The 23,392-nt window shown below is 43.2% G+C and overlaps 3 protein-coding genes and 1 long non-coding RNA gene across 8 annotated transcripts; 3 read left to right on the top strand and 1 right to left on the bottom strand.

Moving 5' to 3' along the window:
* The first annotated feature begins 27 nt into the window (after positions 1-27).
* On the top strand, positions 28-8,888 carry jazf1b (JAZF zinc finger 1b). Its single transcript, XM_061288896.1, has 5 exons — positions 28-163; positions 5,383-5,455; positions 6,134-6,330; positions 6,406-6,575; positions 6,705-8,888. Exons 1-5 carry the CDS (start codon positions 49-51, stop codon positions 6,882-6,884), a joined length of 735 nt encoding a protein of 244 aa, XP_061144880.1. The 5' UTR covers positions 28-48; the 3' UTR covers positions 6,885-8,888.
* On the bottom strand, positions 7,042-18,158 carry tax1bp1b (Tax1 (human T-cell leukemia virus type I) binding protein 1b). Of its 5 annotated transcripts, none has more exons than XM_061288711.1 (18): positions 18,007-18,158; positions 16,665-16,858; positions 14,871-14,973; positions 14,568-14,758; positions 14,247-14,405; positions 13,401-13,549; positions 13,236-13,326; positions 12,433-12,618; positions 12,098-12,349; positions 11,845-12,012; positions 11,684-11,756; positions 11,451-11,587; positions 11,258-11,383; positions 10,521-10,574; positions 9,623-9,821; positions 9,375-9,544; positions 9,212-9,297; positions 7,042-8,885 (listed from the first exon to the last, which is right to left on the bottom strand). In XM_061288711.1, exons 2-18 carry the CDS (start codon positions 16,839-16,841, stop codon positions 8,690-8,692), a joined length of 2,517 nt encoding a protein of 838 aa, XP_061144695.1. In that variant the 5' UTR covers positions 16,842-16,858; positions 18,007-18,158; the 3' UTR covers positions 7,042-8,689. The 5 variants fall into 5 exon arrangements, with proteins under 5 accessions (XP_061144695.1, XP_061144696.1, XP_061144697.1 ...); XM_061288712.1 differs by having other exon boundaries at positions 11,845-12,009; XM_061288713.1 differs by lacking the exon at positions 10,521-10,574.
* Positions 18,159-18,460: 302 nt separating this feature from the next.
* On the top strand, positions 18,461-19,111 carry LOC133160859 (uncharacterized). The gene is made up of 2 exons (XR_009715954.1): positions 18,461-18,753; positions 18,821-19,111. It is a non-coding gene; the product is annotated as an uncharacterized LOC133160859 (long non-coding RNA).
* A 58-nt stretch (positions 19,112-19,169) lies between these two features.
* On the top strand, positions 19,170-22,992 carry hibadhb (3-hydroxyisobutyrate dehydrogenase b). Its single transcript, XM_061288868.1, has 8 exons — positions 19,170-19,315; positions 20,173-20,333; positions 20,447-20,556; positions 20,631-20,752; positions 21,579-21,712; positions 21,794-21,870; positions 21,947-22,103; positions 22,454-22,992. The coding sequence occupies exons 1-8, from the start codon at positions 19,246-19,248 to the stop codon at positions 22,610-22,612; spliced, it is 990 nt and encodes a 329-aa protein (XP_061144852.1). The 5' UTR covers positions 19,170-19,245; the 3' UTR covers positions 22,613-22,992.
* Positions 22,993-23,392: the final 400 nt, after the last annotated feature.

Below are 23,392 nucleotides of genomic sequence, written 5' to 3'. Positions count from 1 at the left end.
TGCGGCCGTCAGCCAGCTGCCGAGCTCGGTTCCAATGCAGCAGCGACCATGACAGGCATCGCCGCTGCTTCTTTCTTCTCCAACGCTTGCAGGTTTGGCAGCTGCGGACTCCACTTCGACTCCCTGGCCGAGCTCATCTTGCATATCGAGGATACCCACATCGGTAAGAGCGCGACGGCCCTGTAACGCGGTTAGCATTAGCGGCTAGGCTAAGGCGCTAGCCGGTGGCTTCCTGCTCCTTGACAACCTTGTTGCTAGGTGTGGTGGGAGTCGCTCTTCGTCTGGTATTACTGTACTTCCGGTCCATCACACCGCGATATAAACGTAGTTTGTCCGCCTGAGAACTTGTCGCGACATGTCGACGACTTTTTTTTTTTAAATTGCTGCTCCATCAGGAAGTTGGTGGCGTTTATCTTCTCGCTCGTGCCACATTTATTGCGACGCGAGGTCCCGCGCGCGTCAAACTACCGGATGACGTCAACGTCAAGCAACGTTAAAACTTTTTTTTTTTATTTCAATCAAGTTTTTTTTTTTTTGCGTGAGATACGCAAATGCTTTTACAGATCATTTGAGTTGTTTTTTTAAAGATGACTCATTCAGAGATTTTTTTTAATGGCCTCCCCACCCATGCATCAAGAATGAAATAAACCTATTAAAATATGTTTAATTCCATTCAATTTTATTTATATAATGTCTATTATGTTGAAGTATGTTGATATAATAGCTCGCCATACACTTCTGAAGTTCTGGCTTCCAATCTTTGTTCTGGCCTTCCTGGCAGGAGTTTGCATGTTTGCGCCCTGTGTGTAGTTTTTCAATATCAAGGAAATATCAAACCTGGCAAACTTGTTGCTGCCTACGCAAGTCTGATAAAAATATCAAGTCCTAGGACCTCAGTAAAGATTAAATTCCCATGCTCACTTTTTAACATGCTCGCTTCCTGCATCTGTTCCTTCAATCTAATATTTCAGTCTCATTATTGAAGCTGCCAGCTGCCTCTGTTGTTCTTGTTTTGTTGCTTGAATGGCTTTAATATCCTCTCCCTGCTTATTGTGTGTCGAAGGTGTTAGTTGCCTATCCCCCAAAATGACTTCTTTGGAAATAATGAGGCAATTAGTGTACTCTGTATGGAAAAACTTTGTGCTCCCCATAATCACACCCCACACTCTCGAAGAAGTGCGAAATCTTACAAACTGTGCCAAGTTCCTGTGAAGCATAATTATAGACAGAGTGCCTGATTTGGCCGCTCTTCCTCTTCATCTGGTGGCCTGCTGCATGAAGCACGTTCTCCTTTATAATTAGGCGCCTGGAAAATAAGCAACAACATTCCCCCCTTCCAGAGCAACAGGCTGCCTGGTGAGGCTGGCAAACAATAGATGGCGCTATCCAGCTGTGCTTGGTGCAAAAAAAAAAAAAAAGGACCACATTGTGTTCAAGCCTTGTAGGTGCTCGCATTGCTAGCTATTCCAATATGTCAGCGTGGGAGTCTACAAAAAGACTATTGTGAACTCACTGGAAAGGAAATGTCACCACCATAAAGTTCAATTCAATTGTTATTTTATAGTTGTGTTTAAATCTCAGGAAAAGTCTCAAAGTAAAACAACAGATCTACATAGCCGTTTCCTTCAAATTGGCCACGTCAGACATTTGCCTTTAGTGTCCCATCCTAAAACGGCCACAAGAGGGCGACATATACTGTTATCTGACCTATACCTTGGCATAAGGTACCTGGTATCTAACATTATTTTGAAATATTTAAGCATTCTTCCTTCTACAGATTTTTTTTTTCTCCTTGCAAATTTAAAATTATATTTCATGACTCCTCACATGATTAAATCAATTGTACAGTTACAATATGGCGAGAGTGGAAAACTAACATCTGCAAAAAAAAAAAGGGCACATATGTCACGAATGGATTCCGACTTTGTGAACATGTTAACCCAGTAGACACTAACAAGGACCAGAAGAACAGCAAAGATTTTTCCATGGAGCCTAAATTAAGCTTGAAAGATGTCCATAGTGGTCTGGTGCTTATGTGTCGCAGGGAAAACCACACTGAAATGTTTGCTTTGTTGCTAAGAAACCAGCCCATAGTTGACACCAAGCACACAGTGAGTGTTATAAGACCTGTGTGTGTGTGTGTGTGTTGTATGTGTGTGCACGGCCGGGGCCTGGCGTCATGATGGCCCGCAGTGTCCAAAGCGAGCTTAACAATCAGTCTGCTTGTTGCCAATCCTCACTGGAGGCTCATTTAGAAAGATTTTGTTCGCTTGCCCCCCCCTCCCCCTCCTCACACCTCAAATCTGTGCGGAAGTAATAAATTCGAAAAAACACTAACTAGTTCCCTGATCTGTGCACCTGGTTGGCCTAATTAGATTTCCTCGTCCCCTGACACCACTGCTCATGTTCCTTAGTGGTGACTGTCAGACGAGAGGCTGTCCTCCCCAGTGCCTGTCAAAACATAGCTCATATTAATATCAGTTATTAATAACGGTGACTAATGCAGCAAAGCGCAGTACAAATTTGTGTTTGGATTATTTAAAAAAAAATAATAAAATAAAAGATGTTGCTAACCAAAACAGCAGCACTGAAGCCCATACTCAAAGCATAATGTGTATTACAATTAAAAAAATTTTTTTTTAACTTTTTTTATCCACTCAACTTTATTTTGAAAAAGAAATTTGAATAGAGCTGTGCATAAATAATAAAATAATTTTAAATAATTTAAATAGGGCTAACAATGACAGACGTGTGTCTGTCTTAACCCTCATACTAAAAAAAAAAAATTCTGACAGATTGCTTCTGTGTTGAGTAAGCCGCACGACAGCTTCCACATGGGACTCAGCAACTCCGTTTCATTTCCTTCTTGAGGCCACATCATAATGAATCGACTGTGCCAGCACTCCTGCGTGTCCCCCCCGCTGATCACAGCCGCCGTAAACATGTCACTGTAAGGCTCAGCCCGACCCCACGCTGCATCTGGCCTTGAGGGTGAAGGGGGAGAGCCAGACGATGGTGGAAATGAGAGGCGTGAGTGTGAGACGGCGTTGGGGGGGGGGGGGTCATAGAGGGCGTTGTTAGCCGGCAGCAGGCGTCACTTCCTGCGTATTTGGGTTCCTGTTGGGCGCTGCTGTAATGAGCGCATGTTACTCACATCGAAAAAATGAATATGGGAATTAAAATGGATTTACTTGATCAATATCTGTTATCTAATTATTGTATCCTGAGTACATTCCTGCTAGTTGCATCACTCAACTTAATGAGATATGCTGACATTTTTCCACCTGCTAATTTTTGCCCACCAAGGTGGACCACCAGTGTAGTTTATTTAAAGGGGTCCCCATCTCTACTCGAGGCGCCTTCCTCCTGGTGCCCCGTTCTCCCAGCCTGACTGCTGGTGGGCCCCAAAAGAATAGCAGAGACTGCAGGGAATTTCCCCCCCGGAGACCATCCATCTCCGTCGGTCCCCCCCGCGTGAGGTGTGTGTGATTTACAGCGTGTGGGAACAGATTGATGCGCTGCCGTTTGAGCGAGCTGCCATTGCACTCACGGAGGCTCATTAGTGAACTTCTGCTGGGCTTCCCACATGCCAACACGCAAGGCTCACAACATGACTTTGTGAGCCGCCTCTGGCATTCGCCGTTTGTCAGCATCTTTCCACGGAAGGCGGAGAAGTGTGGCTGCCCCGCTCACCGCATCCAACGCTAATGAAGCACATGCTTACGTTATGGAGTGTCCTTGAGGGTGGCAGACGTTGAGTTTTTCCTCAGAACTCTACCTGCCGGGCTGTCGTAAAACTGTTGTGTGACTTTGGGCGATTATTCTGTCTTTGGAATGGATAATTATATGGAGAACAACGCGGGCATGGACACTGGACCTTTCATTTTGGTACACCTGCAGACCATAATGAGATCTTATACGAGAGCTGTATCAGGAATTCTGAATTTACTCACTGGAATTTACTCAACGGACCTCATTCTATATATCAATTGAAGTACCGTATTTTCCGCCCTATAAGGCGCACCTTCAATGAATGGCCCATTTTAAAACTTTATCCTTATATAAGGCGCACCGGACTATAAGGCGCACCATTAATGCATCATGTCAGATTTTTAATCCAAATCAAATCATTCTCCATTTTATCTTTTTTATTTCAACTTCAGACGGAACAAATTACTTTATAATCATAAAATAATGATCCATAGTCTTTTTGATTCATGATTCATAGTCTTCAGCAGGCCATTTATGATTGATTTCATGACACAATGCTTTGGGCCAGTTTAAATTTAGGAATTTGGTCCATATATAAGGCGCACCGGACTATAAGGCGCACTGTTGGTTTTTGAGAAAATTTTAGGTTTTTAGGTGCGCCTTATAGGGCGGAAAATACGGTACGTAGTATTTTTGCCAAATAGTATTTTTCTTTCAAATTTTGCAAAACAAATTCTAATATTGTTCCTCGTTTTATTTATAAACAAAATAAAATCCAAAATGGTGAACAGATTCATCGAAATTAATAAAAATGCCTTCACGAAAAAGTTTTCTCATGTCATCTGATGTGTATGAACACCGTCGTCTGACAGATGCATTAGTCTTTACTGCGTTTGGCATCACACACAAAGTCACGGGGTCCAAACAGCCTGCCGTGAGTAAACGAGCTGATGGATGGAAAGCAGCCACATGGGGGTAGCAGTCTTTCACAGCTCAGTCAGAGGCAAGCAGACAAGGAGGCGGAGCTCCACAGCTAACTACATTTTATGGGCCATCTCTCTTCTCCCACATGGACGCCGCCGTGAGGAACGTTTGAAGTCGGGCCTGCTTCACCTCGGGGTGTGGAGATTGGCTATTGTTGTACATTTAGCACCGCTAAACAAGATGGATGTCTGGCTCCTAGCTCAGTGTGTGTTGAGTGCTCATGAATGAGCAATGTGGTGTGTTTGCCTGAGTGTGCTAAGCAGGGTTTTTTCCCCCACAAAGTACAGTACTGAAGATTAAGTTAGGAACCCTGTCTTTTACCAAAATAAAAATACCGTAAATTCCGGACTATAAGACGCAACTTTTTTACAAAATTTTGAACCCTGCGGCTTATAGTCAGGTGCGGCTTATAGTCCGGAATTTACGGTAATTAAAGCATCTTCCATATGCTTTACTCGTACACACATTAAACTTCTCTTCCTTGCACTGGTGGAGCTAGAAGGGGGGGCCACGGGGGCACTGCCTCCCCTGAAATACGTGCTAGGTCAGACTTTTGGATGTTTTCAGATTTTTTTTTCCCCTAAATTGATTTTTCCTCCCTCAAAAAATACAATTTGAAATTAATATTCATCCATGTATTATTTTACTCAAGGCCAACCTATCCAAACTTTTTTTTGTCTCCATCAGACACGGACCCCCGCCTTCTGGAGAAGCAGGAACAGCAGCAGCCCACCTATGTCGCCCTCAGTTACATCAACAGGTAAACGAATGCTACGAGCTAAAAAGACGGGCCGACCACTTCAGTATTTCCACAGATGCTGGATGTACGTCACTGCGTGTTAGCGCTGAGCCCTATGAAAGCTCCTTTGAGGACCCGACAACCATTTCAGACGTCATCTGCGAGACCGTTTAGAGGAGTTGAATGAGAACTCGGTAGCCGCTTTGTTTTTACAACACCGAATCAACTTTGATATGGTGACCGAGTGGCGCAAACGTCTGGCGACGCCTCCTAGCTTGCGCAAAAGCATGTTTATGTGGTTATCACGTGATTTTGTTAATTCCACTTATTTGCTTGAACATTTTTATGATGCATTTAAACCAACTGTCTATAAACTCTGCGTTTGTCTTTTTATAGGACTTTTTTTTTTCTGCCTCGTATCCAAGTTCACCGGTCAGCCTGATTAATTTTGCAACACTATAATACATCACACATACTGTGTGTCACCTCCTAAACAGTCCTCCGTGAAAATTATGACTTGAACCTGAAAATTCTGATTCGTGTTTAACGGCCAATCGGACTTTAGTTTTGGCCACACACACCCTGAAATAATTTAGGAAACCTAAACTGGTAAAAAAAAAATAATAATAAATTCTGTATCTTCAAATATGTCTAACAAATTTTAGAATTGACTTTACAATGTCTTTTTTTTTCCCGCAGGTTCATGACAGAAGCAGCGAGGCGAGAGCACGAAGCGCTAAAGAAGAAGATGCAGCCCAAATTGTCGCTGTCTCTAACGGGAGGCCTGTGTCGGAACAGCGTCGCCGTCCCGCCTCGCCACCCCAGCGGCAACCTCACCCCTCCCGTCACCCCGCCCATCACCCCGTCCTCGTCTTTTCGCAGCAGCACGCCAACGGGTAACCGTCCTCCACAGATTTAATTAACGCCGGATTCACTCACCGTAATCTCGTCGTCCTCTCACGCACACACAGGCAGCGAGTGCGACGATGAGGATGTGGACTTCGAGGAATCCGACAGCGACGAGTCGTGGACCACCGAGAGCGCCATCAGCTCCCAATCCATCCTCAGCTCAATGTGCATGAACGGCGGAGATGAGAAACCCTTCGCCTGCCCCATCCCGGGCTGTAAAAAGAGATACAAGGTTAGATGGAGGTCCCCAAAAGTTCTCGGAGAATTTTCAAGAATATATTTGAAACTTTACATGAATAAATCAACTAGTCCTAATTATACGAGAATATTTTTAAATGTGACAAACTTTTCCTCCTCACAGAACGTCAACGGGATCAAGTATCACGCCAAGAACGGCCATCGAACGCAGATCCGAGTGCGCAAGCCCTTCAAGTGCCGCTGCGGCAAGAGCTACAAAACATCTCAGGGTCTCCGGCACCACACCATCAACTTCCACCCGCCCGTGTCCGTCGACATCCTCCATCGTAAGATGCAGCAGTAGCGCCCCAAGTGGACGGAATCCATCGGCACCCGCAGATTTCTTCAATCTCATCTTTTCTTCGGCTCAAAACACTATTTTTTTTTTTTTATATATTTTGCATGCTTTAAAATATTTTATTATGAATGCTCAAGCTTAAAAGTAGGTCACCGTTCTGTAATTTGCACATTGGACCTCTACGGTGCTTGTTAGTAATGCTTTTAACAACACAAATTGGGTCTTGTTTTTAAACTTCGTGCCAAACTGGGACTCCGAAAAACACACCGGCCACAATATTAGGTACACCTGCACTATCAAGGGCTGCCTTTCGAAAACTGCTCAGGTTTTACAAGGCATTCATCAATACTTAACTAGATTGTCCTTGGGTGCATTGCGTAAATGGTTGGACTTGATTTGTACACAATTTTCTGCATTTATTCTCTGGACATGTTTTTTTTTAAATATATATTTTTTAAACATTTTCACATTTTTTTTACATCGCCAACACGACACCCAAGGGTGAACTCAGGTGATATTCGCAAGCATTTCAGCAACACGTGTTTTTGATCAGTGTTAAAGCTCTCAAAGCTATCATTTAGCTTCACTTTTCCCTATGCAGTTTTTAAAGCACTTTGATTTTTCTGAAACAAGTTGCCAACAAATGAGCATTTTTGCCAATTTCACGTTCCTTGTAAATATATATACAGTATATGTGGCAGCCATTTGCAAAAAGTGTTTTCCGTCTTGTGACATTCGTCCTTGCCTTGAATTGTGAACCATTCCGTAACAACAGTGAAGCCATGTTAGACAGCTGGGGTGGGAAAGCTCTTATCTGGTCGTATACAGTCCTTCATGGGCCAAACTACATTTTCAGGATAAAAAAAAAAAATTGGTGAAATCACCAGGGTGGCTTTTACGGAGGTTGTACACGGTCAATGATACCTCGGTTCCCCACCCCTGCTTTAAAGGGGGCCTTGACTTGTTTTTATACTCATTTTCATATTGCTCCAGCGTAGTATGAGATTAAATGTAAGTTTCCACTGTATAAACCTGTTTAGGCATGGAACTGCAGTCCATTGGCAAATTGTGTCACTGCCAGAAATCTCAACAGTGTACAGTGAATGTATTAAAAGTAAAGTGCATTAAATTATATTTTCATACGTATCTGTGTTACGAGGTAAATACGCAAAAAAAATCGATTATCAATGTACCGTATTTCCTCGAAAAAGATGCTTCGTATTTGGAATAAAAATTGTTCTGACTTTTCATATGATCTTTATTCGTTCCATTGACAGAGAAAACAAGTATATGGAGGAAAAATAATCGCCGTAAAACAGAAACTCACCCACATGCAATGACTCAACTAAATATTCAAAGCGGATAGAAAAGAAAACCCAGAGTGTTACACACACAGTATCAAGGCTGTCACAATATAGATGTACTTATTCTAAATAAAATAAATCTGACAAAATTCTGTATAATGTCTGTGCACAGTCATGGAATATGAATATATATATATATATATATATATATATATATATATATTCATATATATATATATATTTCAGATATTACACATGATTTTATGATTACGTGTGGTTGCAAAGCCCCCAGCTATTGGTACCCCTCCTCCATCTTAGCTTCAACAGTGTAAGGTTAAACATTTGGTTTTCAGGATTAACTGTAAATTAGAAATGTGAATTAAAATCGTCACCCCAAAAAAAGCCATAAGGACGCTAAAATCCGTATTCTTTTTTACTGACAAGCGCCTGTCTACGAAAGAAAGCGGCACGCCACCGTCGTCATGCACCAAACGTGAGTGTCGGCGACTAATCCAAGAGCATGTGCCCGTCGAAGTGAGTGAGCACGTGATTCTCAAAAACCTTCTGGTCGCAGTCCAGCGGGAACTGCTCGCTGCACATGGGGCAGATCTTCCAGTGGCTCTCTACGTGCTCCTCGAACTTGGACTGGTCGTAGTTGGGCGGGAAGATGACCTCACACAGCGGGCATCGCTTCATGTCCATGCTATGCACACAGAGGAGAGAAAGTTGTCAGCGGAAGAGGTTGCAAAAGTAATCACACCCTGTACTTCAGATCAGATACTTAAAACTCAAGTACTGATTGAGAGTACTTTTCCCCCATCGCTGGTTCGTCCGGACAAAGCCGGGAAAGAAGGTTGTAAAGCGCGTGTTTGATGCGACGTGGGTGGGCTGCTGGCGCCGCACGCAAGGCGGTGGGGAGCGTGGAAAGTCGGTGTGGCAGAACAAACACGTTGCACATGTTGCAATGTGCGGCGCTTGGAAAGGCCGCCCGTGGAAAACTGACTCGGGGTTTATGAGAAGGTGTGTTACCTGGGATCAAAGCAAAAAGGACTTTGTCCGTCGTTCACAAACGGGTTGGGGGCTTCTGTAGCGGCGGGCCTGTTGTTGATATTAACCTGAGAGGTCAAATGCACTGGTCACCTTGTTGTCAAAGAAAAAGCTAAGTCTAGCAAAATTTGCCCAAAGAATTTACGTCATTGTTGTTGGTGTTGCTGCTTGGCACGCCCTCGGGCTCCTCGCGGCCGTCGGGTCGGGCCTGGTGGCGGGTGGGTTGGATGCACACCACGTTGCTGTCCCAGGAGGGCGGACCCACGGGGGGGAGGCAAAGCAGCTGCTCATCTGACAGCTCGTCATCGTCGTCATCTGCGGATGCCAGTGAGTGAAGAGGGATTTAGGATTCCCAAATCGAGGTTGTCCTTTCTGAAGACGGCACAAACCGACCTTTTGAGTCAGAGATTGATGAATATGGGTTCCCAAATTGCAGCTTGCTGGGACTCTGAGAGACCAACAGAGGGTTGGGGGAATCCTGGCCGTACGGCACCGGGTACTGCAGGAGTAAAGGCACGCTGGACTGAATATTCTCCATGCCGCCTTTCCCGCTGGGCCCCTGCTCTGGCTTCTTGGAACTCTTTTGGAGCTCCTGGAGAGACAGAAGACAGGGTTGGAATAAATATGACTTCTATTCATTAGCAAGATGTACCAATTATTCCATAGTCTCATAAAATAAACTCAAAAATAAAATAATACAAGACTACATTGTGTAATGCGCTTTGAGCAGAATAGCTCAGCACACTTTCCACCCTCGATTTGAGGCCTCAAAAATGTCGGTAAGGATTTCATTGCCATGACCACAAGGTGGCAGAGTAATTCAATCAAGCAATTACTTCATGAGTGCAATTAAAACAAGGAAATGATTTTAATCCACCAATTTTAGGAGAGAACAGCTAAATTCAAATTCAAATTACGTAACATTTTGGGGACACTCGTGTTTTAAGTTCCTCCTCGGGTGGGTGCGCACACAAATGAGGTTTCACTAGCATTTACCAAAAAAAAAAGTACCAAGACCATTTTGTGTTATTGATGTTAGTTGCAGACGCCTATTGAATTTACAGTCCAAACCTCTAATTGGGTCATTCAGGTTTTTCTAAAGCGCCACACAACATCATTTCAGGGCATTTAAGGGTTTCACTGTGCTCCAAACTAATGGCAGGGAAAATGAGAACACATTCACTTTTACAATGAAGAGACATTTCACGCTCAAGAGCAGATTGAGGGGGGAAAATGGCCGCTGTTTGGAAGGAGTCTGTAAAAGAGAAAAGGAAAGCGTTTCCAAAAGCACCTCCAGTTTCTCCTTGAGTTCGTTCAGCTCCCGGCCCTTCTCGGCTACCTGGCTCTGGAGTAAACAAAGGATAAACAACGAAGGAATAAGCACATTGGGTTTTTTTTTTGCTTGTCCTTCGCCTCTCACGCACCGAGTTACAAAAAGATTCGGCTGATTTATGTGCTGTGCCGCTGGGAGCCAAACAACATGTTTGAGTTCCTCACAGACACGAGGGCAAATACCCGCCTGCCGTTCCGAGCGACCGAGCCAAGCGAAGCATTAGGACGGCAACTGGAGAGGACCCTTTCCGGGCCAAGCTTCTCTTGTCTCCAGCGGTGGACATAAACAGCCGTAAAGTGTTGTCTAGCAGACGGGGGCTGTCTCATAAACAACGTCACAAGGATTGTGCTCAAGGGACCGCGTGTAATCAAATGTTGATCTCCTTTGAGCTTAGATTAGGTAGGGATGGCCGAGGCCGCTTCCGCGAGGTCTGTTCATGTTTTCGTTGGCATTCGAGCGTCTGCTCCCATTTGCCACTGTTGCGAAAACTTCCAGGAAGTGACTTTCTACCACCTGTTTTTTTCTGTTGTGATATTTACATTTTCAGAAAGGTTTCCACTCACATTTATTTCGATTTAACGGAATCAGTACTCTTTTGCATTCTTCCGAGACAAATAGATTTCATTCGATTCGTCGATAGAAACGGTGCTAATTAACCGACAGTAGCGAAGATCCGGTTCGGAGGATGCACCCACCATGCAACGGTCTTCCTCTGACGCAAGCTGCAGCTTGAGCTTCTCACTGATCTTCTGGTGCTCCTTCACTTTCACAGCCATCTTGGCTAGCTCATCATGCATCATGCCGCTACGCTCCTTTTCCTCCTGACAGATCAGTGAGAGCTCAAAACAATGTTGTTGATGCACAGGGAGCATTGACATTTTTTTTTACCATCAACAACTGCTTGTATTTCCTGTATTTGGAATGCATGTCGTACGCCTCTCTGCTGATGCCTTTAAACTTCTCCTGGTTGATGGCCTCAAGCATGGGATCTGCAGAACCAGGACTCCCAGGGAGGACCATGAAGGCTAATCAGACAGTTAAGCAAGAGAGAGAGCAGTTAGAAAAAAAAAAAACAACAGGAACAATTGACAAAATATTCAAATACTTGTTTACATGCTTACCTGGAAGAGACGTGTCTGGACTCACTGATGCAGGTACGGTTGTTAGATCTTGTGTTGAGTTTCTCTTCACCTCCTACACACGAGAAAAAAAAAAATCTCATTTCTATTACCAAAAATAAACACTCGGGGGAAAAAAAAAAAAAGAAAGAGTGAGAACCTACCCCTTGCTGCTCAGACAGTTTGATCACTTGTTTTTGCAGCCGAGTGCATTCCTTGTATTTCTCCTTGTAGTGCTCAGCGGCCATGTGCAGACGCAGCTTCAGGTCCTCCACTTCTCTCTGCAGCTCTCCTACCAGAGCCGGGTCTGTGGAGTCATCCGCTTTGACCTGCTGAACACGACATATGTGTTTTAATCACTGTCAACGATCATTTAACAAGTGCCTAATAAATTGGCAAGTCGACTTTGTGACTCACCCTCTCCTGCTTGGCTTCTTCTTTCATCTTCTCCACCAGGCTCTCCAGGCGACCACACTGAGCCTGCGCCTCGGCTTTGGCCTGTCGCAGAGCATCGGCCTCCAACTTCATGTGGTAGAGTTCGGACATGGTTCTGTCGCGGCTGCTCGACGCGTCCCTCAACTCGGCCGCCAGCAAGGTAGACTGCTGCGTGTTGGCTTGGAGTTGCTCCTCTTTCTGACGCAGCTGCTCCTTCAGAGCCTTTAAATCTCCCTGTCGCGTATAAAACGGCTTTAGGAGACGAGGGGTGTGAATTTCACGACACTGAATATGACCGATGGATTAACGGCGCCTACCAAGGGGGATATTTGGGCCAAGACCTCTTTGTACTGTTTCTCTTTGTCAGTAAGGCACATCTGCAAGCGTCCAACCTCCTCTTTCAACTGAGCAATGGTGTTGTCTTTGTTAACGTCCACCGATTTCATCATCTGCAGCTCGGCGCTCAGTTTGGTATTCTCCAGCTCTCGGTTTTTCAGGTGGATCTGATGCAAACGTAAAAAGAGCATTTTCATTTGGACAAATATTTGGTGTAGATTACAATCCTTATCTAATTCACCGTGAGAAACGGAGAGAAAAAAAAAAAAAAAGATTGGGTAGTGCCCAGCTGCCACACAGTTATCGTGCAAGCTAAATAAGATGTGGGATTTTTTTTTGGACCATTTCCGTCGTGACTGTGTGGTTTGTGGCAATCCCATTTCCTTTGCAGTGCCCACCACAACAAAGAAGCAGACGGCTCAATATGGCAAGCTCGCTTTGGATGATGTTTGGAATGGGAAAAATAAAGTGAGCAAAATAATCACAGTAATTAAAAAAAAAGTTCAAAACAGGCCTCCCTTTTGAGGCAATCTAATATTATAAGAACAATTGTAACTTTTACGTGACATAAAGCTGTCACTGAACATAGTTGTCAAGTAAACCGCTGGCAACCAAATTGAGAAAATGATTATGTGACAGGAGAGCGCCGAGTTGCCACATCCTGGGAGCTTGCCATTCCGATGCTGCTTTTCATCTTGAAAGTAGCATTAACCCAAAGAGACCTTGTTTTTCCCCCTGGCAGAAATAATGGAAGAGAAGCCATAAAACTACAAGGCGCATTTACCTTGTAGAGCTCCTTCTCATCTTTCTCGTTGTTGAGTTGGGACTCGAGGGTTTCCTTCTCTGTTGTGAGTTTCTTCATTCTGTCCTTCAGGCTACAAAACAACAGTTAGCATATCGGAGTCGGATAACGTTTTGACGCTTAACATGTAGAACTTCATTTATTTACAAGTCCAGCTCGGTTTCCTTTTGTAGGCCTCGCTGGGTGACTCCAATAAGATCTTCCTCCAGCTGCAAGACCCTGGACGTGGCCTCTTCCAGCCGCCTCTTCATTTCCTCTTTCTCTTCTTGTAAGACCGTGGAAGAACTCTGCAGTTCCTGGAAAGCAGGAAATACGATAGCGATCAATGCAGTGACTCGATAATGCAATTAATTTTTTTATATGTCTCTATACATCAAAATATCTGATGATTTTCATTTCCTTTCTTCCAAACATTCAACCTTTTGTGTAGCGTGTTCAATAACAAGTCTTAAAATTCAAAGTCAGTAATTCGCACAAAAAACAAAAGTCAAAGTTGGTAACTTGCATGTCCAGATAAACATCCTCATTCAACTTATAACAATAAACAGCAAACAATTTGTTTTACTATTTAAGATCATCGTCATACAATCATATTTACACCACATTTAAAAAACATAAAACTATAGCCATAAAATTAACAGCCACAAAATAAGCCGCTGCTCTCTTGTGAAAGTCGTTTTCAAAGGAGCAGATTTATGGCAGAAGACAGCCAAATGAATTCAAACTAGCGTTACTTTCAAGACTTAACGGTCGAGTTGTAAAAATGTTGGATTACGAGTTGATAATACACCCATGTACATTATCTGTCAAAACTTGATTTATGCCATCAGTGGCATACATGTGGATAGGTCTGCATGTCTTTCACTAGGGGGCGCTAAGAGACTGTTTGGGGCCCAATAAACAAAAAATCAAAACATCACAAAGTGTGCTCGCTACCTGTACTTTGCTACCTGTACTTGCAAAAGTAATTTGTCCCTGCTAACACCAATTTACTTGATTTTGTCTTTTCAGCAGGGCGCAGTTCTCCTCCTCCCGTCCGCAAGCCTTCTGCAGGCTCTCCTTGTCCAATTCCAGCTGCCCCATGTCCTGCTGCAGCAGAGCCACCTTTTTCACCAGCTCATCTTTCACTCGCTGGACTTCCTCCACCTTTTTCTGCGCAGAGAAAATGATCTTGTTTAACTGCTTTTCAGTCCTAATTTCTTTAAAGTAAACCCAAGTCTCATTTTACACGGGGATTTTGAAAAGCTTGTCGAGGTTGATGTTCTTATGACAGAAAAATTACACAGCAGTATTTGTGCGCTTTGCAGACTTTACCTCAAGAAAACCCGCCTTGGTGGTGACCACCAAGATGTCAGAGTTGCAGTCATCCTCCACGGTCAGCAGCTCCTCCTCAGAGGGGCTACTGGCACGAAACAGGAACGGCGTGCTGGCTCCACGAATCTCCCCTTTGTAGGTCACGTAACAGAACTGGTAGAATTCGCCGTCGTCGTTGGGCACATAGTATCCTGGACAGAAAACACAAGAAAGGCGAAAAATCATTGTTGAATAAAAAAACAAATGCCAGAAGCAGGTTGAGTCAAAACTTCACTTTCAAATATATTCCATGGATGATCTTACCCTGAAAGACCACCGTTCTGTTGACTGAGGTTCCGTCCACATGGTTCTCAGGGAGGGGGGACCACAAGAATGTGTAATAGTCCCTCGCTGTGCTCCAGCCGACCTGCGAGACATTTCAAGGATTCTCTTCAAAACAGTGTAATATAATAACAATGCTAACGTCAATACCGCCGACACGCTTTTATACAAAAGTGACTTGGGAACAAACAACAATTCCAATAAAACTACGAAATTCCGTTTTGTGTGTTGTAAACCAACGACTGATGACGGGGGAGGGAGTGTCAAAGTACAGAAAATACATATCTTATTTGATCCTCTGCCATAAAACTGTCAAACAAAATCAGAGTTAATGGAGGGGTCTGACTTTTTAATGTGCACCTTCTCACAAAAGCGGCTAGAAACTAAATAAAAAAAGGGCTGCATCATGTTCATCACCAGCAAAGACAGAATATGTTAAGATATTTATAAAAGCCTACAACACCGCGAGTGTTCATCCCAACCAGAGATACCCCCCCCCTTCTTCTCCTTCGTTTGCAACGAAACCCCCAGTTGTTAACCGCTGCACTTCCAGCCTCCAGCAGTAAAAAACAGGAAGCAATTAAAACATGCACATAGTGAGTTTATGTCATTACTGGAGGCCAGCCCCCCCATTGGTGCGCTCATTAGTAGCACTGGCTGAAAACTCTTGAGAGCAACTCTTTCACTTGCCTCAGACGTGCCTACAATTGTGTATGGAAAGAGACACACACACAGTCCACGACATTCGGATTCCACTTAACACCACTTTTCTAATATTTTGGTTATTTAGTTACTTGCGGACCACTACACTATAGAATGTGAAGTGTTCCAAAGAGATGGACAGATGTACAGTAAAAGCCCAACAGGTTGCTGCAGGACGCCCATCTGCTGTCCAAGTGCAGGAAGTGTTCATGAATCACATGGCGGCTGAGACGCGTTAATTACAAAGCAGTGTTTGCTTTCTCCTGACAAGCCGCCCCAAACCCGCACCTCTGTACGCCCCGAAGCGGCTCCAGTCATGCTGCATGGCTGCGATTGCAGATCTGACGAAAGCACCGAAAAAATGTCTCAAAGTCGGCAATCTTTAGAAAGTTTGGCGTGTGCTGCCCCGAGGGAATGAATAGAAGTTTTTGAAATGTGATTTATACTTTGAGATTACCTTACAGAGAAAAGACTGCAATACAAAGATGTTAATCGCAGCGATGTAAATCAACACAAAAAATGCCTTTGTGTGGTTTACTAGCTTGTTTCTGTAATTTGCCATTTATAATTTTGTCAAGTTTCAATTTTACCGCACCACATTTTTTTAGATTTAAGAAAACCCACAAACATTTTGGTTTAAAATTTTGAAGTGAACTATTTTCATGGAACAGCTTTAAAGTTGAACTAATAATTACAGTTCAAAATTGAACGATCCAAAGTGCATCATATAAATAAACTTGTTTTAAACTTGTACTATTTGGACAAACACTGACAGACCAGCAGTGCAGAAGACTTTTTTTTTTTAATGTTCTTGCTCGGGAGGAAGCACTGAGATCTAATCTAACACTGCATCAAGGTTGTCTGCAAACATGCTAACGCAAGAACCTTGGTAGCAGTCATTCATCCGTCAACACAAGACGGTCAGAATTTTAAAACCATTCCAACTTGCTGAGGAGGAGTTTCTTCACTTAGCCTTCTTAGCTTAATCAAAAAATATTTGGCAACTATGTATTCACTAAACAAGGATATTTCTTTGTACAAGGTTGTTTTTAAATATCAAACCCGGTTAGTCACCTTGAAAATGCCAACCCAGTCCTTTGGGTGCGGCTTGATGAACTGTGTGAGGGTATAGTGACATTCCAGTGCAGCATGAGGCAGGTAGCTCTTGCCTACATTCTGGAAGATGACGTGGGCAAAGTTTGATGTGTCCATGTTGTTGTTTAGTGAAGGCCCGTCCGCACCAAGCACCATCAATCAGTCAACAATGGCTGGAAGAGATTAAACATAAAAAGCAATAAGCAACTAATAATTATAATTCATGAACTGAGTTAATTAATAGGTTATCCAGGACAAACCCTAAAAGAATTCCACATAAAATTGCCATCATGCCTGTTTTTAAGACATCTTAAAATTCAAGTCTAATGTTTTGACTTTGTATTCCATCGCTTGAGTGACATGGAAAAAAATTGCAATCAAGTTATCGTACTGCCCTTGATTGTGAATAATGAGAGCCAGATCTGTAAATACATCTTTAGTCAACCACACAATTATAAAGGGAGAACATTTGAAATGGGCTGCTCAGCTTCTGACGTCACTCAGACGGCCCCGCCCATTAAAGGCACAGATAAAACACATGAGCACAAAATTCATTTAGTTCTTTAAAACACCTATTATTGTTGTATATTTTCACATTTAAAAATTTCTGAAACTAGGTAACACTACAATTTGAATACATAGGCAGCCAGATAACAACAAAAAGGGTCCCATACAACATTCAAGCGAAAAACTTTTAAAATTCACTTTAATGTGTTTATAGAAACCTATGAACGTCCCTGAAATAAAGACTACAAACATTTCTTGATGCTAAACACGTGTTCAAACAAAGTGATCATCTTCAAACTATTGAGTTAACAACATTACACGTGCCCAATTTGAAAATCTGATATTGACTACTGGTATAATTAGATTTAAATAATTGGTAATAAAATTGAGGAAATACAACACACTTTTTTCACCTCTGACATCGCTTGAACCTTGTTGTGTGCAAGATATTAATAAATGTCGAAACTCAACATTCCAGAAACACCGATCGCTAATACTGGCAGGCGTGGCCTAGAGCGATTAAAGAGACAACTCAGCGATTAGCTGGTTTTTGTTAGCCGCATATTTACCCAAAAAAAAAGGTTTGTGCCTCGATCGTAAAATGACGGAGAACAAAACGTCTCTCGACAAGCCCCATAACATTATCCGGAGTTTGACTCCAATTGCTTGTCGACAGCGACGAGAGGAGAGTTAGCTAACGTCAACAGTTAGCAAACGCCGAGTCTCAAACGGTGAAAAACACGAATCAAACGCGGTGAATTTTGACGAAAAACGCATGATGAGCGAAGCGTTATTCAACAAACGTTAGACATACCCGGTTGTCATGCTGTATAACGACCAAAATCGTTATGGATCATAAAAAATGACTGTTGACGCAGTTCAGTGCTTCCCCGTATGCTCTTCCTGGAACAACAACAACACTACATCATTTCCGGTCAATAGTTTGGAATCTATTTAGTGCAAAAATATTTTTTAATATAAATACAATATCACCAAAAAAACTAATATATATAATTGATTTGGTTACATTTATATTGTTTTGGAACCCTTAGGAGACTACAATGAATACAATTTCGAAATTTTGAAAGTCTATTACATTTTCGATGGATACAATTAGTAAAACTCTTGATACATATAACCTTTATATTTTTTTTACTGCTGATACAAGAAACACATCTTAAAACAATAACGTTATGAAAAATCAAATATTTATGTGCGTCGATTTTGACGCGCACGCGCACAAGCGCGTATCCACGCAGTCCCACCCTCATTGATTCATTGATTCATTGAAAGGTAGAAAGCAGAGGGAAGAGTCCCTTGTCAGCTCCTTCACTTCCCGGACGTTGAAGGGATGCTACCAAGCCGCGGTTAAAATGTCGGAAAAAAGTCGGTACCGATACCGCGGTCGGCAGTTTCACCATTCAGTCTGTAAACACTGCGTCAATACTGCTCTTGAAACTTTCCTCTGACTGGGCTGTGATACATGATTCGGGTAGGCGGTTCCAGCTATTAACTACACGGGTAGAGAGAGTAGCGTCGCCATGGATGCGTAACCTCCTCGGTTTGTATAGCTTCAAACTGTGACCACGTGTCGAAGTATCATTATTTAAGATGAAATACTCCCTCAGGTCTTCACCAAGTTCGCCTCGGAGAATGCGCCGGGTATATATCAAATCTCCTCGGTGACGACGGTAGGCCAGAGAGAAGAGATTCAACTGTTCCAGTCGATCTTCGTAGGAAAGCTGGTGAAGTTTTGCGACTGTTTTCGTACCGCGACGTTGAACACGCTCCAGCATATCGGTTTCGTACTTGGTCAATGGGAATACTGCAGGCAGTCCGTACTCAAGAATGGGACGCACGTGAGAAATAAACAGGGGTCTGAAAATCGCAGGAGTCATACGGGCAAACGACCGTCGGATGGATCCAAACATCCTCGCAGGCCATTGGCTGAAACCTGTGGGCGTGCGGGGTATGGCACGTTAATTGATTGGCTGAGGACGCCGTCATTGAAAACTGTAATACTACGTCAGCAAGCTGCGAAAAGGAGACAAGCATGGCGGCCATCCTGAGAGGGAGTCGATACCTTGTCGGAAGGCGGTCCAAGAATGTTCACATTGCGATTGGTAAGGATTCCGAGTTGAGGTTATATAGCTGCTTCTCTTACCTGTTGACGTTTTAACACTTTGCCTTCATAGAACCGCAAAGTTTTGCGAGAGACTTGAAGAAGTTAGAGTATCTTTTGACACACTGTTAAGCTAGTTCAGGGGTCTTTGATTCTTATTTCCATATTTGAGGAGTTTTTGCTTGTCTCGGGTTCATCTCGTTTGCCAACTAATGACAGTTTCTCTAAGTTAATGAAGAAAATCTGTCATCGTGGTGGCTTTGTTAGTAGTTATGAAAGAAAAGGGCTGGTACGTGCTGTTGCTTAACTCTTGTCTGTATTTAATTTATATTATGTAAGAACTCTACTTACTGTCAATGTCAGGGCTGAGTTTATCTGAAGACCCGACGATTTAGGTCGGAAAATATTTTTTAAACTTCTGTATGATTCTGCACTGTAGTAAAAAAGTAATCGAGACAAGCTAATCATTAGCACAAGTTATTTCTAACTTTCTGATTTCTTTTTTTTGTGTGTGCTTGTTGACTGTGTTAAGGCACACAGTGTGGCAAATATTCAAAGACAATGAAAATGATGACATTATTTTAGCTTAAAGCTAGCAGGCATTTGTCAAATAATAATTAAGACTTTGTATTGTGCATCCAGAGGTGCACATGTGGTTCCATTTTTCCATTTTAATTCTAAAGAGTTGTAAATTTTAATTATAGAGATGGATCTGGGAGGGGTGACGGTAGTGCCCAGGCCAGCCTACTATCAAGATTTATTTTATTTTAGCTTGAAATGGATGATCAAAACCTAAAGACAGCAATACTTCTATTTGTTCACATCCCTGATAATAAGCAATTGAAGTTTCTATTATAGCTTCCACGCGGTCCATGGCCTCCAAGACACAGGTGGGCTTTGTTGGCCTTGGAAATATGGGAAACCCAATGGCGAAGAATTTGCTGAAGAACGGATACCCAGTCATCGCCACAGATGTCTTCCCAGAGTCCTGCAAGGAAATTCAAGAGCTGGGTGCCCAGGTGGGCTAGTAAAAACTTCTATTAATCTATTTTTTTTTTTTGCTGTAAATGCATCTCAAATAGCTGCCACCTGTTTGTTCTCAACTGCTCTGACTTTTGTACGTTTTTTTCAGATTGTTGATAATCCCGCCGAAGTGGCGGACAAGGCTGACCGCATTATCACCATGCTGCCCTCCAATCCAAATGTTATTGACGTGTACACTGGCGCCAATGGGATTCTCAAGTATGGCTCTCAGCTTCCCTTGTAATTTGCATCATGTTTCCAGATTCTAATTTAACAAGCTTTGTTAATAACAGGAAAGTGAAGAAGGGCTCCTTGCTCATTGACTCCAGTACAATTGATCCTGCTGTCTCCAAAGACATGGCGGCGGCTGCTGAGAAGATGGGGGCTGTTTTTATGGATGCACCTGTGTCAGGAGGTAAGTTTTATATACAATATAGCAGCGGTGTCAAACCTTGGCCCGTGGGCCGAAATCTGGCCAGTTGTGTAATTATATTTGGCCCGCCGAGACAACACTAAAATTACAAATTGTCTTCACTAATATTTATCATTTTTAAAAAATGGAACAGTTTCTACTCATCTCTGATTTCAAAACTAGTTATTACTTCTTTAGTTACTTCTACTAGAGTTGGCAACAATCAAACCAACTCGATGGCTTTCCAGTGGGAATTCTTTCTGCCTCCACCGCCAACAACCAAATTCCACGGTGCCAAATTGCACGCATGAGCAAAAAGACCCCACGGAAAATGTTGGCTGCCTTCCATATGAGTCCTGTAAACTCGATGACTGATTCCATCATTTCCTGGTACTCGTGTGGCTTGCGTTAACCTCAATGAACCAGCAACATTTGATTTACTGCATTTATTTTCTTTTCCTTTGACTGGATTGGTGGCTTTTTCTGTCTGTACTAATTTCTTCACAAAATGCAAAAAAAGTTCATCTTAAATTAAACAGTATGGTTGCTTCCAACTTCCAATATCGAGTAGAGATTTGGAAATTTTTCGTATAAAGAAATACTGACAGTCTCTGACACGGAGCAGATCTTTTCTATCTGCTCTCTGGTTATACCGCTCCCCCGAGACCAAATCTGTCAGTGAGTAACTGAGACAAATATGAACACACATGGCAATTTTATGAGCGCATCAATGTGATTTGCCCCTGCAACGTTTTATCCAGCCATTAACCTCTCCGAACAATTCGAAACTGGCAACAAACCGTGACAGCGGCGTGATTTCCATCGTCAGGTGTGGGCGCCGCCAATTCGGGAAAGCTGACTTTTATGGTGGGAGGAGCCGAGGAAGAATTTACTGCCGCCAAAGAGTTGCTCAGCTGCATGGGCGCCAATGTGGTCTACTGTGGTAAGGTTGGAACTGGACAGGTAAGGACATTTTTGGGGGATTTCATTCCTTATGTGACCTTTTTGTTGATCAAAAATCGTTTTCTCAATTACTAAACGCAGGCTGCTAAAATCTGCAACAACATGCTCCTTGCTATCGGAATGATCGGAACGGCCGAAACGATGAATTTGGGAATCAGGTAGAAGCATCTGAATGACATTTGAAATGAAATGAATGGACACCAACCCCGGTGAATGGATGTTCCCTCAACCCAGGCTTGGTCTCGATCCAAAACTCTTGGCAAAGATCCTAAATATGAGTTCAGGCCGTTGCTGGTCCAGTGACACCTACAATCCTGTGCCGGGAGTGATGGAGGGAGTTCCTTCTGCTAATAACTACCAGGGAGGCTTTGGCACTCAGCTCATGGCAAAGGTTTGTTTACTTCTGCCATGTCACGGTAACCTTGACTCATGACCTTGCTGATGCTTCCGTGAGAATGCGTCACCCAAAAATGTTTAAATTCAATTTTTTTTTTTTGGGCTCCACTGTATTTGGCCGTTGCACAGTTGTGGAAAAATATATATATTTTTTGTGATTTAAATACCTGAAAAATGAGCTAAGATCACTTCCCAGTTGGAATTTATTTGAATGCCTCAAGAACTTTTCTCCAAGAGTAATTAGAAGTAATGTGAAGATTCCGCAAAATAATTTTCACTTGACAACTGGGTTGGTTTTTATACAACTCCCACTTAATGTTCATCAGAAAGTTCTGTCTTTTTCAGGATCTCGGTCTGGCCCAGAACACAGCCACCAGCACAAAGACCCCAGTTCCACTTGGCTCCTTAGCTCATCAAATCTACCGAATGATGTCCGCCCGCGGTTATGCCAGCAAAGATTTCTCCTCTGTGTTCCAATTCTTGCGTGAGGAGGAAGGACAGTAACACGTACCTCCTTCACTCCGTCCCGTGCGTGCCTTACCTTCGTGGGCGCACACGGCCGCTGCCATATTGGAGTTCGGGGGGGGGGGGGGGGCGTTTGGGGGGGCCCGATCAGGACTTTTTGTAAGTTATCAGACTCAACAATACAACACTCCTTTCTCTGTTGGAAGCCATACTGTCCGACTTGCGGAGGATTCCAAAAGGCTGCCCCGAGTAGTAGCACTTAAGTGTTAGGTGGGGATTCTAGTTACATGAATGAGACCGTGTATTTCTCGTTTGCAGTCATTTTATGTTACTCTTCTCTCTCTTTTCAATGGCCATCGGCAAATGTGACTTTAACCAAGTGTCATATCTTGCAAAGAAATAAAGATGACATGTCTTGAGCTTCCTTGTCACACCATAATGTCGTCTTCAAACATTCCTATTAATTACTAAATAAATTTTGGAGTTAATTTTTTGTTTTGTCCGACTTTATAGAAACTTTTAGGATGTAAGCCATGAGTTATTTTCTCCTGCCGTTTCGCGCGGCATGTTTCTGATCCAAAGAGAGCCAGCGAGGGGCCGAAGTGCCACAGGTCATGCGATCACAAGACGAGCCCATAAAAAGTCCATTAAGCACTGTAGGCTGAGAGCTGCGTTGTCATCCGCTTGATAGGTACTGCAAACATTGCAGTACTTTGCTCTCGGGCCTGCACGGGTGCTGTCACGCCAACTCGCTCCCGTTTATGCTCAACGTGGTTTCTCCTTCGCATCCGACGTTCATGGCGTACACTGATATTTGTT

This window comes from Syngnathus typhle, linkage group LG10 (assembly GCF_033458585.1).
Source record: "Syngnathus typhle isolate RoL2023-S1 ecotype Sweden linkage group LG10, RoL_Styp_1.0, whole genome shotgun sequence".
NCBI classification, from domain to species: domain Eukaryota; kingdom Metazoa; phylum Chordata; class Actinopteri; order Syngnathiformes; family Syngnathidae; genus Syngnathus; species Syngnathus typhle.
Note: the sequence above shows the minus strand (reverse complement) of the source record. Positions and strands in the feature narration are given on the sequence as shown.

What these genes read in the sequence shown, in the direction of transcription:
- jazf1b (XM_061288896.1), top strand. Translation starts at nt 49, where the DNA reads ATGACAGGCATCGCCGCTGCTTCTTTCTTCTCCAACGCTTGCAGGTTT. An exon ending in TCGCAGCAGCACGCCAACGG is followed by an intron (nt 6,331 to 6,405) that starts GTAACCGTCCTC and finishes ACGCACACACAG; the next exon opens with GCAGCGAGTGCGACGATGAG. An exon ending in GCTGTAAAAAGAGATACAAG is followed by an intron (nt 6,576 to 6,704) that starts GTTAGATGGAGG and finishes TCCTCCTCACAG; the next exon opens with AACGTCAACGGGATCAAGTA.
- tax1bp1b (XM_061288711.1), bottom strand. Translation starts at nt 16,841, where the DNA reads ATGGTGCTTGGTGCGGACGGGCCTTCACTAAACAACAACATGGACACA. An exon ending in TGCTGAAAAGACAAAATCAA is followed by an intron (nt 13,550 to 14,246) that starts GTAAATTGGTGT and finishes CCTGCTTTCCAG; the next exon opens with GAACTGCAGAGTTCTTCCAC. An exon ending in CCTTTTTGCTTTGATCCCAG is followed by an intron (nt 8,886 to 9,211) that starts GTAACACACCTT and finishes CTGTGTGCATAG; the next exon opens with CATGGACATGAAGCGATGCC.
- hibadhb (XM_061288868.1), top strand. Translation starts at nt 19,246, where the DNA reads ATGGCGGCCATCCTGAGAGGGAGTCGATACCTTGTCGGAAGGCGGTCC. An exon ending in GAATGTTCACATTGCGATTG is followed by an intron (nt 19,316 to 20,172) that starts GTAAGGATTCCG and finishes TTTCTATTATAG; the next exon opens with CTTCCACGCGGTCCATGGCC. An exon ending in GGATGCACCTGTGTCAGGAG is followed by an intron (nt 20,753 to 21,578) that starts GTAAGTTTTATA and finishes TTCCATCGTCAG; the next exon opens with GTGTGGGCGCCGCCAATTCG.